General features: G+C 48.3%; 1 protein-coding gene across 2 annotated transcripts in view; it reads right to left on the reverse strand.

Annotated features, from left to right (window-relative positions):
- The window catches only part of bckdha (branched chain keto acid dehydrogenase E1 subunit alpha), a 65,701-nt gene that overhangs the window by 23,222 nt on the left and 25,562 nt on the right, over positions 1-16,917 (reverse strand). For both annotated transcript variants that reach the window (XM_078241682.1, XM_078241683.1), the window contains exons 5-7: positions 16,721-16,882; positions 15,412-15,618; positions 12,969-13,110 (exon numbers count right to left, since the gene is read on the reverse strand). In XM_078241682.1, the coding sequence (XP_078097808.1) occupies positions 12,969-13,110; positions 15,412-15,618; positions 16,721-16,882 (511 nt within the window). The remainder of the gene's footprint in view (positions 1-12,968; positions 13,111-15,411; positions 15,619-16,720; positions 16,883-16,917) is intronic.

Here is a 16,917-nt window from a genome sequence, read left to right on the forward strand (position 1 = left end):
GATTAACGAGGGGGTGAGTGGTTATTGGGGGTTTGGCAGGATATATGGGGTATAAAATAAATAGCAGAGCCATCAGGAGCATGGATTTCAGTTCATTCTTGCGTTGTGGTTTCCTACGACACTTGGCCAAAGAGGTGTTACTTTATCTGAGCCGTCATTGGTGTGCCTTAGCTCTGATCACGGACTGCAAATTCAGGAACCTGAACAGTGCTCATTTGCAAGTTAAAGTAGTAGATAATCCAACTGCACTCTGCTTATAGCTCACTTCGTAGGAACCCGACCTCCGAGAGTGGAAAGAAAGCCATTATCTGAGCTCGACAAGAAAAAAGATGCTACATCATTATTACGGACATACGAATTCAGAGGAGTAGGCCACTCGGCCCCTCACTGTCAACACCCCTCACAACAGAGATCTGGGCGTGCAGATCCTTAAAAGTGGCAGCACAGGTGGAAAAGGCGGTGGAGAAAACATACGGCACGCTTGCCTTCATCGGAAGGGGCTTCGAGGATAAAAGTTGGCAAATTATGTTACAGTTATACAAAACGTTAGTTAGGCCACATTTGGAATACTGTGTCCAATTCTGGTCACCGCACTACGAGAAGGATGTGGAGGCTTTGGAGAGCCTACAAAAAAAAAAGGTTTACCAGGATGTTGCCCGGTATGGAGGGTATTAGCTATGAGGAGAGGTTGAATAAACTGTTCTCCTGGAAAGATGGAGGCTGAGGGGCGACCTGATGGAAGTTTATAAAATTACGAGGGGCATAGATAGGGTGAACAGTTGGAAGCTTTTCCCAGGGCAGAAATGACAATTACAAGGGGGCACAAGTTCAAGATAAGGGGGGAGAAGATTCAGTGGAGATGTGCGGGGCAAGTTTTTTACACAGAGGATGGTGAAGGCCTGGAATGCGCCGCCAAGTGATGGTGGTTGAGGCAGATACGATAGTGACGGTTAAGACTTATCTGGATGGGCGCATGAACAGACGGGGAATAGAGGGATGCAGGCGGTTGATCTAGATAGGACAATGTAATCAGTGCAGGCTTGGAGGGCCGACAGGCCTGTTCCTGTGCTGTACTGTTCTTGGTGGCTTACTCATCAGATCAGCCATGGTCTTATTGAATGGCGGAACAGGATAGAGGGGCCGAGTGGCCTACTCCTTCTCTGAATTCGTATGTCCGTAATAATGACGTAGCATCTTTTTTCTTGTCGAGCTCAGATAATGGCTTTCTTTCCACTGTAAGAAGTCTCACAACACCAGGTTAAAGTCCAACAGGTTTATTTGGTAGCAAATACCATAAGCTTTCGGAGCACCGCTCCTTCGTCATTGGTAGGAGCTGGTAAAACCTGTTGGACTTTAACCTGGTGTTGTGAGACTTCTTACCGTGTTCACCCCAGTCCAACGCCGGCATCTCCACATCATTTCTTTCCACTCTCAGAGGTCGGGTTCCTGCGAAGTGAGCTATAAGCAGAGTGCAGTTGGATTATCTACTACTTTAACAGTACAAGTTAAAGTAGTAGATAATCCAACTGCACTCTGCTTCCAAGGCACAGAAACCAATGACGGCTCAGATAAAGTAACACCTCTCTGGCCAAGTGTCGTAGGAAACCACAACGCAAGAATGAACTGAAAACTTATTGGGCAACCCAGAATCGTTTAAACTGCTAGGCAGGGCAGGGAATACAATGATCAGAACAACCCCATTTGATTTCTGGTCCTCTTTCATTTTCCCCAAAGTCCTTATTATTTTTCCTTATTATTTTCCTACAGTTCTGGTGCTGGAACAAAATAAACACTTTCAAATAATAAAGAGGATTAGATATACTGTATAAAACTTCTATTCCCGTCTACATCAACGGCGATGAAGGGGAAATGGCCGAGAGCTTCGAGGTGTCCAGATCACCAACAACCTGTCCTGGTCCCTCCACGCTGATGCTATAGTTCAGGCGGCCCATCAATGCCTCTACTTTCTCCAGAGGCTAAGGAAATTCGGTATGTCCGCTACGGCTCTCACCAGTTTTTACAGATGCACCGTGGAAAGCATTCTTTTCAGAAGTATCACAGCCTGGGATGGGCTCCTGCTCTGCCCAAGACCGCAAGAAACTACAAAGGGTTGTGAACGAAGCCCAGCCCATCACACAAACCAGCCTCCCGTCCATCGACTCCGGCTACACTTCCCGCTGCCTCGGAAAAGCAGCCGGCATAATTAAGGACCCCCAAGCACCCCGAACATACTCGAATCAAAAACTTTACCAGGGAGTTATGAGGCAGAATTTAACACCGAGACAAATGAGCAGATGACCAAAAGTTGTCGAACAAGTGGACTTTAAGGAGCATCTTAAAGGGAGGGATGAAAAGTGGAAATGGGGAGGGGTTTGAGGAGAGAATTTCCGACTTACGAGCCTAAGCAACTGAAAAAGCACGAGCGATTAAAATCAAGGACGTGCAAGAGGCCAGAATTGGAGGAGCGCTTTTATCACAGAACACTGTCGGAGGTCACAGGAGATAGGAAGGGATGAGGCCTTGGAGGGATTTGAAAAGGGGGGGGATTAAAAAGAAAACGTTGCAGGTGGGGGGAGGGTCAGGGCAGTGAATTTAATCGGATAGTTCTTCCAAGGATTCAGCACAAGGATCTCTCTGTGCTGTATGATGATAAGATCGGTAAGAAGTTTAACAACACCAGGTTTAAGTCCGACAGGTTTATTTGGTAGCAAAAGCCACACAAGCTTTTGGAGCCCCAAGCCCCTTCTTCAGGAGTGGGAATTCTGTTCACAAACAGGGCATATAGAGACACAAACTCAATTTAGAGAATAATGGTTGGAATGCGAATACTTACAGCTAATCAAGTCTTTAAGGTACAAACAATGTGAGTGGAGAGAGCGTCAAGACAGGCTAAAGAGATGTGCATTGTCTCCAGACAGGACAGCCAGTGAGACTCTGCAGGTCCAGGCAAACTGTGGGGGTTACAAATAGTGTGACATGAACCCAATATCCCGGTTGAGGCCGTCCTTGTGTGTGCGGAACTTGGCTATCAGTTTCTGCTCAGCGACTCTGCGCTGTCGTGTGTCGTGAAGGCCGCCTTGGAGAACGCTTACCCAAATATCAGAGGCCGAATGCCCGTGACCGCTGAAGTGCTCCCCAACAGGAAGAGAACAGTCTTGCCTGGTGATTGTCGAGCGGTGTTCATTCATCCGTTGTCGTAGCGTCTGCATGGTTTCCCCAATGTACCATGCCTCGGGACATCCTTTCCTGCAGCGTATCAGGTAGACAACGTTGGCCGAGTTGCAAGAGTATGTACCGTGCACCTGGTGGATGGCGCAGAGTCGCTGAGCAGAAACTGATAGCCAAGTTCCGCACACATGAGGACGGCCTCAACCGGGATATTGGGTTCATGTCACACTATCTGTAATCCCCACAGCTTGCCTGGACCTGCAGAGTCTCACTGGCTGTCCTGTCTGGAGACAGTACACATCTCTTTCGCCTGTTTTGATGCTTTCTCCACTCACAATATTTGTACCTTAAAGACTAGATTAGCTGTAAGTATTCGCATTCCAACCATTATTCTGTAAATTGAGTTTGTGTCTTTATATGCCCTGTTTGTGAACAGAATTCCCACTCACCTGAAGAAGGGGCTTAAGACTCCGAAAGTTTGTGTGGATTTTGCTACCAAATAAACCTGTTGGACTTTAACCTGGTGTTGTTAAACTTCTTACTGTGTTTACCCCAGTCCAATGCCAGCATCTCCACATCACGATGATAAGATCACATGCCTCATTTAAGAAGGAATTCAAGATAAGGTATACAGGCCTGGCCGTGTTATCAGCAAATTGCTCAAAAAGGAATAAAACTTGCTGGTGAGTACATCAACAAGGATCGGATCACAATAGGATAAGGCATCTGACTCCAGGGGCTTTCCGAATGGAAAAACCGAGGGCGGAATTTTATCGGCAAGCCCGCGGGGCGGGCGCGGCTCGCAGAACAGGATTCTTCACTGCAGAGGGCAAGTAAGAACCAGTCATTTGGTATGGGCCTGAAGACACATGAAGGCCCGAAGGCCAGACCAGGCAAGGATGGCAGATTTCCTTCCCGAAAGTGAACCAGTCTGATAATTTCATGGTCACTATTTGTGATGTTAGCTTTTAATTCTGAATTTATTCAATTTCCAGCTGCCCTGGTGGGATTCTTGGCTTCAGATCGCCAGTTTAAGTGTCTGGATTATTAGTTTAGTGGGATAACCTCCATTCTACAATGACGCAGAGTCCGAGGACGAACTGCTGTGTTTGTGTAAAGCTCGTAGATGTTGGCTCTGTTCCGCAGGTTAAGGTGAGCTGATTTACAAAACAGTCATGGAAACATAATGGAAAATTGCGTGTGTTTAAATACAAACAATGGTTCCAAGGTGCCTCGCAAATACAGTATGCCCTCACTTAAAATCAGAATCGTTACAGCGCAGAAGGAGGCCATTCAGCCCATCGAATCTGCACCGACTCTCTGACAGAGGATCCCACCCAGGCCCTTTCATGCAACCCCACGTAATTATTCCGCGAATCCCCCTAATCCACACATCTTGGGACACTTGGGGGCAATTTAGCAGAGTTTTGTTCCTAAAAAGTACAACTTGAAAAGTGAAATGGTGGCACAGCGGTTAGCACTGCTGCCTCACGGTGCCTGGGATCCAGGTTCAATTCCGGCCTTGGGTGACTGTGCAAACTCCAGGCAGTTCATCACCCCGTGTCCAAGTGGGTTTTCTCCGGGAGGTCCGGGATTCCTCCCGCGCTTCAAAAGGTGTGCAGGTTAGGTGGATTGGCCATGCTAAATTGCCTCTCAGTGGCCAAAGGTGTGTCGGTTAGCTGGATTGGCCAAAATGTTGGGGGATAAGTGGGGTAAATACGTGGGGTTACGGGGATAGGGCCTGGATGGGATTGTTGTCAGTGCTGGCACGATGGGCCGAATGGCCTCCTTCTTCATTGTAGAGATTCTATAATTCCATGAAATCAGAATTTCCCATTAAACAATTGTAAAAGCTGTAATTAGGTTCTGTAGGACCGATCTCATCAGAAAGGAACATTAAAACAAGTAACGCTGCAAGTTAAAATACTTTATATTGCTATATTCCTAAATTGGTAAATTAAATAGCTTTTAAAATAAATGCAAAAATGTAAGTGAAATCGGCTAATTTTATAGTTACCGCCTGTCCTGCCTCGCCTGCTGACTGAACCCTCCTCTCTCACATCCCGCTGTCCTCTCACCAGCCCTCTGCCCGAGGCCTTCCTGTCTCTCCCTGATCCTCTTCAGATGCTGATGAGCCTTTCTCCCTCTCCCCACTTCCTTCTCCCTCACTGCGGAGACGAGAAGCAGGAAGAGCAGCTTCAACTTGCAAAGAGCAATCCGCAAGCTGGAGAGGCGGCGGCGAGTGGGTCAGGGAGTGGCACAGACCTCGAACCTGAGGGACGACAATGAGAGGGAGGGCTAGGATGCAGCAAAGGCCGCTCCAGGACGTTGCCACTCGGATCACACGGCCCAACGCAATACATGAAGCAAAATGACTTAAAGCAGGAGCTTACTGCGTGTGTGGGACGAAGTAGAAAATTTTAAAAGTTTATTTATTTGTGTCACAAGTAGGTTTACATTAACACTTCAATGAAGTTACTGAGAAAATCCTCTGTCCCCACACTCCTGTTCGAGTACACGGAGGGAGAATTTAGCACGGCCAATGCACCCTAACCAGCACGTCTTTCAGATTGGAGGAGGAAACCGGAGCACCCGGAGGAAACCCACGCAGACACGGGGAGAACGTGCAGACTCCGCACAGACAGTGACCCAAGCCGGGATTCGAACCCAGGGTCCCTGGCGCTGTGAGGCAGCAGTGCTAACCACTGTGCCGCCCTACAGAAACTGAGTCAGTCGGGGCGGTACAGATTGTTTTTTAATTCAAGGTCAACATTTTTTGCCCATGTCTTGTTGCCCTCGAGAAAGTGGTGGTGAGCCGCCTTCTTGAACTGCTGCAGTCATGTGCTGTAGGTATGCCCACAGTGCTGTTAGGGAGGGATTTTGACCCAGCGACACTGAAGGAACAGCTGACATATTTCTAAGTCAGAATGGTGAGCGACTTGGAGGGGAACTTGCAGGTGGCGGTGTTCCCTTATGTCTGCCGTCCTTGTCCTTCTAGATGGTAGAGCCTGTGGGTTTGGAAGATGCTGCCTAAGGAGTCTTGGTGAGTTGCTGCAGTGCATCTTATGGACAGTACACACTGCTGCCACTGTGCGTTGGTGGGGAAGAGAGTGAATGTTTGCGGATGGGGTGCCAATCAAGCGGGGCTGCTTTGTCCTGGATGGTGTCGAGCTTCTTGAGTGTTGTTGGAGCTCCACCCATCCAGGCAAGTGGAGGGTATTCCATCACACTCCTGACTTGTGCCTTGTGGACGGGCTCTGGGGAGTCAGCTGAATTACTCTCCACAGGATTCCTAGCCTCTAACCTGCAGTTGTAGCCACAGTACTTACATGGCTGGGTCCAGTTGAGTTTCTGGTCAATGGTAACCCCCAGGATTTGATCATGGGGGATTCAGCGATGGCAATACCATTGAATGTCATTGTGGGGGGGGGGGGTCATTAGATTCTCTCTTGTTGGAGATGGTCATTGCCCAGCACTTGTGTGGCATGAGTGTTAACTTGCCACTTGTCAGCCCAAGGCTGGATATTGTCCAGAGCTTGCTGCACTTTGACATGGACTGCTTCAGTATCTGAGGAGTGGTGAACATTGTGAAGTTATCAGTGGACATCCCCAGTTCGGACCTTGAGATGGAAGGAAGGCCATTGATTAGAAGCAGTTCTTTGTTGAAGAATTGTATTTGAATACGGCTTTTTAGGAAGTGGTTTTGGACAGTCTGGAGCAAGAGCATGGAAAGATTCATAGCTGAGGACAGGGATTTGAAATGTAAAAACCTTGGGTTCAAGAATCAGTAATTCAGGGAGGACAGGGATGATGGAGAAATGGGAATAGGGCCTGGGTAGGATTGTGGTCGGTGCAGACTCGATTGGGTCGAATGGCCTCTTTCTGCACTGAAGGGATTCTATGAATAACTTGTACTTTTGATGGGCTGAATGGCCTCCTTCTGCACCGAAGGGATTCCATGAATGAAAAGAGACACAGACTTAGGACATAATTTTGCCATCCCGCACGCCACAGGAATCGTAGCGGGCGGGACAGGACCATGCAAAAGTCTGTTGATCTCGGGCAGGATTTTCCGGTCTTGAGGCAAGCGTACCCGGAAAATCTTTCCCTTAGTGTAGGGCAGGGCATGGGTAACAGAGCTTCATACATTGGAGGTTGCATCAGTTTTTTGGTAGGGTAGTGGAGTGGGGAGAGACTGCAGGTGAAGGCTACCAAAATCTGCAACAGTGGGACATAACAAAAGCATCTCCTGGGATCTACGCTGAATACTTGGCTCCTTCATGCCAAGCTTCTTCAGTATCCGCAATCGCAGATTGAACTCCTGCTCGGTGAAACACAAGGCTGCATATGAACTGCTAAAAGGGTGAGAAATAGGAAGAGAGGGAGGCATACATCCCCTCGACCATTCAATAAACAAAGTCCCAGAACAAATTCAAATAACAAACTCCAGAATGGAGAACTGCCTTCCTCGCATTTCCAGAACATTCTCAGATTCTGTACAACTGGCTGTAAGAAAGTGAAACAAAGCACTTTCGAGGGAAGCTTTCTCAAGCCACCTGCATTATTAACATTCTAAAGGTCGGTGATCCATCAACATTGTTAAGTGATGAACACAAAGGAACTTTCTTCATCCAAAAATAATGTTCAATACTTCTTTTTCCCCCAACGGTGTGTAGCTTGATTCAGCACTTGCTGACGAGTAGCAGTACAGGCGGGTACAACTTTGTCTCTTAAAAAGCATTTCGACAGTTACATGGGTAAGATGGGTATAGAGGGATATGGGCCAAACGCGGGCAATTGGGATTAGCTTAGTGGTAAAGAATTGGCGGCTTGGACAAGTTGGGCCGAAGGGCCTGTTTCCATGCTGTAAACCTCTATGACTATAGCTCGCTCCTTATCCAAGAACAGAACTAGTAAGCCTGGCGTAGCAATGACTCAGACTATGTTGAAGTGGATAGCTGCTGTAGGAATAAATATGAATAAGCTTCAAGAATGCTAAACTACCATCGTCCTCAGCACATTTGGTTTGGACACTTTGTCTGGCCCTAATCTAAGTGGCACCATCAATTAAAATTGCCCTCAAGGGTAGGTTTAGTGCAATTCTTGCCATCTTATACCAGTGACAAGATAGTCAGAAATGACAAAACTTAACCCAGATCTTGTCACTCCTTCCATGTCAACAAAACGAAGGAGCTAGTCATTGACTTCAGGAAGCGTAGTGGAGAACATGCCGACTACATCAACGGTGATGAAGTGGAGATGGTCGAGGGCTTCAAGTTTCGAGATGTCCAGATCACCAACAACCTGTCCTGGTCCCCCCATGCCGACATTATAGTTAAGAAAGCCCACCAAAACCTCTACTGTCCCAGGAGGCGAAGGAAATTCAGCATGTCCACTACGCCTCTCACCAATTTTTATAGATGCGCCATAGAAAACATTCTTTCCGGATGCGTCACAGCTTGGTATGGGCTCCTGCTCTGACCAAGACCGCAAGAAACTACAAAGGGTTGTGAACGTAGCCCAGTCCATCACGCAAACCATCCCATCCACTGACTCTGCCTAGACTTCCTGCTGCCTCGGGAAAGCAGCCAACAGAATCAAGGACTCCACGCACCCCGGACATTCTCTCTTCCACCTTCTTCCGTCGTGAAAACAATAGAAAAGTCTGAGGACACGTACCAACCAACTCAAGAACAGCTTCTTCCCTGCTGCCATCAGACAACAGGGAATGGTCCTATCATATATCATCTTTCTTTTCACCCAACCTGTAACTGCAACACAATATTCTACACCCTCTCCTTTCCTTCTCCCCTTTGTACTCTATGAACGGTACGTTTTGCCTGAATAGCGCGCAAGAAACAATACTTTTCACTGTATGCCAATACATGTGACAATAATAAATCAAATCAAATCAAAGCCACTCCCTTGCTAGGGGAACAGGAAGTACTGGGGAAAAAAAAAGTCCACCAGCATTAGCACAGGGACAAAACTATGTTAAGATTCAATGCAGATTCCTGAGAGTTGTAATCAAGCCCCTATTGTAAGGTGAATGAGGAGGCACAATTGGGGAAAGGGGGAGGGGACGGAGGAGAACACACAAGAACAAAAGGACACAACAATTAGGAGCAGGAATAGGCCGTTCAGTCCCTGCTCCAACATTCAGTACGAGGTGTCACACGACACCAGGTTATAGCCCAGCAGATTTATTTGAAATCAGAAGCTTTCGGAGTGCTGCCCCTTCGTCAGGTGAAGCGGAGAGCCGCGCTGGCACAGAGGTGGAGTGACAATGAATGTCGGACTATTGTCACTCTGTCTATAAACCTGTTGGACTATAACCTGGTGTCATGTGACCTCTCATAGAATCTACGGCACGGAGACAGGCCCTTCGGCCCAAACGGATCCATGCCGACCCAAAAGCCTATCTAAGCTAACCCCATGTGCCTGCATTTGGCCCCTATCCCTCTAAACCTTTCCTATCCATGTATCTGTCCAAATGCCTTTTAAATGTTGTCAATGTCCCTGCCTCAACCACTTCCCCCGGCAGCTCATTCCACACACGCACCCCCTCTGTGTAAAAAAGTTACTCCTCAGGTTCCCATTAATTCTTTCCCCTCTTAACTGAAACCTGTGCCCTCTAGTTCTTGATTCCCCAACCCTGGGAAAAAGATTGAGTGCATTCACCCTATCCATGCCTCTCATGATCTTATACACCTCTATAAGATCACCCCTCAGTCTACTACGCGCCAAAGAAAAAAGTCTTTGCCTGTCCAATCTCTCCCTATAACTCAGTCCCTTGAGTCCTGGCAACATCCTTGTAAATCTCTTCTGCGCTCTCTTCAGTTTAATAACATCTTTCTTATACCAAGGCGACCAAAACTGAACACAATACTCCAGGTGCAGCCTCACCAATGTCCTGTTCAACTCCAACCTAACTTCCCAACTTCTATGCTCAATGCCCTGACTGATGAAGGCCAGCATGCCAAAAGCCTTCTTCACTGCCCCATTTAGGGAACCGTCCACCCGAACGCCAAGGTCCCTCTGTTCCACGATACTCCCCAAGGTCCTACCATTCATCGTGAAAGTCCTACCTTGATTTCTTGTCCACCCAGACATCTCCAAATCATATCATTCAATATGACCATGGCTGATCTGACAGTAGCCTCAACTCCATTTTTCTGGCTGCCCCCCTCATACCTCTTCCCACCTCTCTCCCTTTAACCCTTGTCGATCTTAAATCTGACTAACTCTGCCTTGAATATATTCAGCCTCCACGGGGAAGAGAATTTCACACACCAACGACTCAAATAAAAAATCCTCATCTCAGTCTTAAATGGGAGGCCACTATTTTTTAAACTCTGTCCCTTAGGCCACAAGGGGAAACTTCCCATGGTCACCCATCCTGTTCAAGTCTCCTCAGAATCTTATATGTTTGAATAAGATCACCTCTTATTCTTCTAAATTCCAATGGACACAGGCCCAACCCACACAATCTTTCCTCTCAAGACAACCTGTTCATCTCATGAATCAGTCAAGTGAACCTTCTGAGCCGTTTCTAATACAATGATATCCTTTTTTGAGTAAGGAAGGAGTACACAGGACCCCAGATGGGATCTTACCAAGGTCCTGTACAACTGTAGCAACATCTTGCTACTTATATAATCAACTCCCCTCGTGATAAACACCAACACATTTGCCTTCATATTTATTTCAATCTATTCACCCGCTGTTAAAGGTTGGCTTTGGATGAACACTCCCTGCCTCCTCATTACTGTTCTCAGTCTCTTCCTGCAGTCAGATTCAGTTCATCACTCAAACCAGCCTCCCACTCATTGACTCTGTCTACACTTCCCACAGCGTTTCAAAAGCAGCCAGCATAACAAGGACCTCACGCACCCCGGACATTCTCTCTTCCACCTTCTTCCGTTGGGAAAAAAAATACAAAAGTCTGAGGACATGTACCAACCGACTCAAGAACAGCTTCTTCCCTGCTTTAAAAGTTTGTTTATTAGCATCATTGCAGTAACACTGCAATGAAGTTACTGTGAAAATCCCTCAGTCGCCACACTCCGGTGCCTGTTCGGGTACACTGAGGGAGAATTTAGCACGGCCAATCCACTTAACCAGCACGTCTTTCGGACTGTGGGAGGAAACCGAGTACCCAGAGGAAACCCACGCAGACATGAGGAAAACGTGCAGACTCCACACAGACAGTGACCCAAGCTGGGAACCGAACCCGCGTCCCTGGCGCTGAGGCAGCAGTGCCAACCACTGTGCCACCCTGGAGGCAGATGTTTGCTGCCATCAGACTTTTGAATGGACCTATCTCGCATTAAGTTGATCTTTCTCTACACCCGAGCCATGACTGTGACACTACATTCTGCACCCTCTCCTTTCCTTCTCTATGAATGGTATGCTTTGTCTGTATAGCGCGCAAGAAACAATACTTTTCGCTGTATCCCAATACATGTGTGACAATAGTCAATCAAATAAAAAAAGTCACTCCACTATAAAAGCCTTGGCTCAGTGTGGTGAACTTGCGCCTCTCAGTCAGAAGGTTATGGACTCCCATACTTTACCCCATCTCTCTGACCCTGTCATTGGTCCCTTCTCTCAGTCAGAACCAGAGAATTCCTACAGTGCAGGAGGCTGGCATTTGACCCATTGAGCCTGCATCGACATTTAAAACAGCATCCCACACAGACAATTCCTATTCCCATAACCCTGCTCACATACCATGGCCAATCCACCTAACCTACACGTCTTTGGACAATAATAGAATTGGATTGGACAATAATTTGGATAGATAAATGTTTGAACAGTAAAGGAATTAAGGGTTATGGTGAGCGGGCGGGTAAGTGGAGCTGAATCCACGAAAAGATCAGCCATGATCTTATTGAATGGCGGAGCAGGCTCGAGGGGCCAGATGGCCTTCTCCTGCTCCTAGTTCTTATGTTCTTATAAGGGGCAATTTAGCATGGCCAATCCACCTAACCTGCACATCTTTGGAGTCTGAGAGGAAACCAGAGCACCTGGAGGAACCCACACAGGGAGAATGAGAAACCCACTCAGAATCACCCAAGGCCGGAATCGAACCTTGGTCCCCGGTGCTGTGATGCAACAATGTGTTACCCCTGCCATTTGCCCCCTCTCTCTGACCCTGTAGTTTCCCATCATCCCCCCCCCACTACTCTGTCCGTCAGATCTTCTCAACCCCATTCTAGTAACCGGCAGATGCTGCAATGGGGAGACAGTAGGGTTGGTATACTAGGGGAACGAGACAAATTGGGACACAAAAAATAAAATTATTTTCAAGAAATCTTGTGAAACGGATCAATTCAGGATCGAGTGAACGACAGAACCCCTCGCAACAACAGAAAGAATGTAGAAGAACCAAAGAACCCTTTCCCTGTCGTACTGTACAGAAAGAGTTTTAACAACACCAGGTTAAAGTCCAACGGGTTTATTTGGTAGCAAATGCCATTAGCTTTCGGAGCGCTGCTCCTTCGTCAGATGGAGTGGATGTCTGCAGCGCTCCGAAAGCTAATGGTATTTGCTACCAAATAAACCTGTTGGACTTTAACCTGGTGTTGTTAAAACTCTTACTGTGTTCACCCCAGTCCAACGCCGGCATCTCCACATCATGACTGCCATCGGTACTGTACAGAAACAGGAATGTAATTATCTGTCAATTGGAGGAGAGGGTCGATTGGCCAGCAGGGACTGTTGAATAGTGTTGACAGAGTTTACGAACTAAAATCATTAAGAGGCATTATGTGTGAGCCAGCCTCCTGTATATTTACCGATAGGTCATAGCCTCGATGAGAAACGGCTGGTTTTCTGCCACGGCTCTGCGTCGCGCCTCTTTGGTAGCGTTATAGACAGCGAAGACATCATTCCCGTCCACTCTGATCGATATTATCCCATAACCAGGGCCTCTGGCAGCTAATGGGACAAAGAGGAGTTAGACGGTTCCGTGCGTTCCCCCAGTAGATCTGTTCCAATGGTGCAACCTCAATTTTAATCTACTCACCTGGCAGGAATAGGCCAGGTTAGTACCGGGCAGGGTAACGGGGGTGGGGTGTTTATGGATCCCACTCAACATTACACTTCACTCAAACAGGTGTAAACAAGGCATCCTGCCCGCCAATTCCTAATACCACCCGATCTATCGCCTCCGTACCTCACTTCTAATATTCTGGGCACCAAGCTTTGGGATGGATCCCAAGGTCCGAGGATGGGCGCAGACTTCAGTTAGGTGGACAGACTGAAGGAGGTGGGTTTACAGCAGAGAATCATAGAATCCCTACAGTGCAGAAGGAGGCCATTCGGACCATCGAGTCTGCACCGACCACAATCCCACCCAGGGCCTATCCCCGTGACCCCATGTATTTACCCTGCTAATCCCCCTAAGGGGCAATTTAGCACGGCCAATCCACCTAACCCGCGCATCTTTAGCGTGTGGGAGGAAACTGGAGCACCCAGAGGAAGCCCAAGCAAACACGGGGAGAATGTGCAAACTCCACACAGACAGTGACCGAGGCTGGAATCGAACCCGGTTCCCTGGCGCTGTGAGGCAGCAGTGCTAACCACTGTGCTACCGTGCTGTCCCGTTTTACCCATTGCCTTAAATCTTTGTCCTGTGGTTAATGATCAGTTCTCTCTCTGCCTGAGGACAGCTCCAACCCACCGCCTGATGATCTCCACCGCGGATAGGCCAAGGAGGCAGCTCCCAGAATGCACCCCAACCAGAAGAGGAAGCAAACTCCATGCTGTTGGTGCCAGTCTGATGTACATCAGCCCACTGAGCCATTTGCGCCCCCTCCCCCTCAGAGTCCCAAGTTACCATGGGAACATTTGGTTTTATATGTACATTATAGGCCGAAGCTATGACTCCTGATGGCAGAGGCTCCAAATTTCTTTCCATCACAAGGTTGACCAGGAATCTCTCCCGCTCGAACCGACTGCCATTGAGGGGTGTTGGAAGGATTTACAAGTTGACCCTCAAACTGTTTGGCCACGTTACGGACGCATCTTCCTTGGCCATCAGGTCCCGGAGCGGGATTTGTACCTGGAGCTCCTGGCTTGATGCAAAGGACACAATGCCAAAAGACCACCTGACTTCCCTTATGCCAATTGTAACAGTTTCCTCCCACAGTCTGAAAGACGTGCTGGTTAGGTGCATTGACCCGAACTGGCGCCAGAGTGTGGCGACTAGGGGAATATCACAGTAACTTCACTGCAGTGTTAATGTAAGCCTTACTTGTGGCTAATAAATAAAAAAACTCAACTTAAAAGAACCAGAAGCAGGGGAGGCGGTGACATAGTGGTATTGTCGCTGGACTAGTAATCCAGAGACCCAGGGCAATGCTCTGGGGACCGGAGTTCGAATCCCACCAAGGCTGATGGTGAAATTTGAATTCAATAAAATTCAGGAATTTAATGTCTAATGACCATGAAACCATTGTCAATTGTCATTAAAAACAAACACATCTGGTTCACTAATGCCCTTTAAGGAAGGAAATCTGTTTTTATTTAAAGTTTATTTATTCGTGTCACAAGTCGGCTTACATTAACACTGCAATGAAGTTACTGTGAAAATCCCCTAGTCGCCACACTCCGGCGCCTGTTCGGGTTACACTGAGGGAGAATTTAGCACCGCCAATGCACCCTAACCAGCACGTCTTTCGGACTGTGGGAGGAAACCTGAGCACCCGGAGGAAACCCACGCAGACACGGGGAGAACGTGCAGACTCAGCACAGACGGTGACCCAAGGCTGGGAATCGAACCCGGGTCCCTGGCGCTGTGAGGCAGCAGTGCTAACACACTGTGCCACCCTGCCACCCTTACCCAGTCTGGCCTACACGTGACACCAGATCCACAGCAATGCGGTTGACTCTCAAATGCCCTCTGGGATGGGCAACAACAGCCAGCGACGCCCACACCCCATGAACAAATAATGTTTTAAAAAATCAGGTGGAACCAAATCTTTTGACCCAATGAGTTATGGAATGTGCTGCCTGGAGGATGGGAGCAGATTCAATAACTTTCAGAAGGGAATCCAATAAATATCTGAAAAGAGGGAAAGAAAGTAAGGATGTGGAGTAAGAGGAGGTGTGGGGCTGTGATTGGATTATCTTTCAGAGAGCCAGCACCAGCACAATGGGCCAAATGGCCTCCGAATGTGCTGTACTATTCTTGGATTCTATAAATCCCGATTGAGACCATTGTTTCTCTATACTTACCAATGCCGTCTCCTCTGTACTGTTCATGAGTTGGTGTCGAGATTGCGTAGCCATTGTTCCTACAGAAGAATATAATGGGACACTCCAGCGTGGCCGAGAAGTTGAAGCCAGCGTGGGCGTCCCCTTCGCTTGCAGCGCCTTCTCCGAAGTAGCAGATGACCGCACGGTCTTCCTGACTCACTTTGTAGGCGTATGCGGCCCCCACAGCTAGAAGTAGAAAGCAGGCAGGGTGAGAGAGAGAATTCAAACAGGAGGGGTTATAACATGGGAGGGTGGGGGGGGTGGAACTAAAACAACAGAACAGGAGGACCAATTACCCCACGGGATATCCGACTGTGAACCCCTTCCCCCGACCCCGGTGGCAGTGTGCCTCACAGCTCCAGGGACCCAGGTTCGATTCCCGTCTTGGGTCGCTGTCTGTGTGGAGTCTGCACGTTCTCCCAGTGTCTGCGTGGGTTTCCTCCGGGTGCTCCGGTTTCCTCCCACAGTCCAAAGATGTGCGGGTTAGGTTGATTGGCCATGCCAAATTGCCCCTTAGTGTCAGGGGGGCTATCGGGGTAAATAAGAGGAGTTATAGGGATAGGACTTGGGTGGGATTGTGGTTGGTGCAGACTTCTGCACTGTAGGGATTCTATGACCCACCCCCCCAACCCGCCCCCCACTCCACCCTCAGCTTTGCTAGGGCAGCTTTGGTACAGCCGAAGGAGCAGGCAGAAGGAACAGCTAAGGGGACGCGGAGCAGGGAAGTCCAACTGTAGAACGCAGAACAAGCAATGTCTTCAAAGACAGTGCACCACACTCACCAACAGACACATACTGGGCTGGGTGAGGGTAATTCCTTTCCAGGGGAGGAACTCAATACCCAAGGAAAGGGGCACTGTACTCTCATGGAGAGCGAGGGAACGAGGGACATGGTACCTGGTGGAAAACGAGTAGGAGGGAAGAGCATAATTCCAGCGGGGAAAAGACACTTTGCCAAGTGACAGCTCTTGTGAATGTTTAAGAGTTCTTCGACAGGCTATTCTGCAACTTCCAGTTTGTAACTCAAGCACTCTGCTGACATCTAGTGGGCAATACCCAATAAAACATCTGATTCACCAAAGTGCAGGGAAAACCAAAGAGGAAATCTTAAACTAATCCGTGTGGGGAGCAGCCCTGAAGGGAGGCGTGGTAGCCCCAAGGGGAGAGCGGGGGGATTGGCAGGAGTCGAGGGGTTGGCGGAGGGTGCTGAGAGAAGGGGAGGGAGATAAGAATATCAAAAGGTTAGGAGATAGTGACGGTAACACATGCTTAGAATGCAAATTCTTACCCTGGGGCATTTGTGTTGCCAAGGGAGATGAGATTGTGACAAAATGAAGATCCCTGCTGCCGTAGTGAACTGGCATCTGACGCCCCTTACCCACATCTCTGGCGCTGGCATAGCACTGCGCCATGAAGAGCTCCAGGGGGAAGCCTCTGTACATTAAGACACCTGGGAAGGAGGCAAAGTACAAGTGGGTTAGAGAA

This window comes from Mustelus asterias, chromosome 24 (assembly GCF_964213995.1).
Source record: "Mustelus asterias chromosome 24, sMusAst1.hap1.1, whole genome shotgun sequence".
In the NCBI taxonomy this organism is placed as follows: Eukaryota; Metazoa; Chordata; class Chondrichthyes; order Carcharhiniformes; family Triakidae; genus Mustelus; species Mustelus asterias.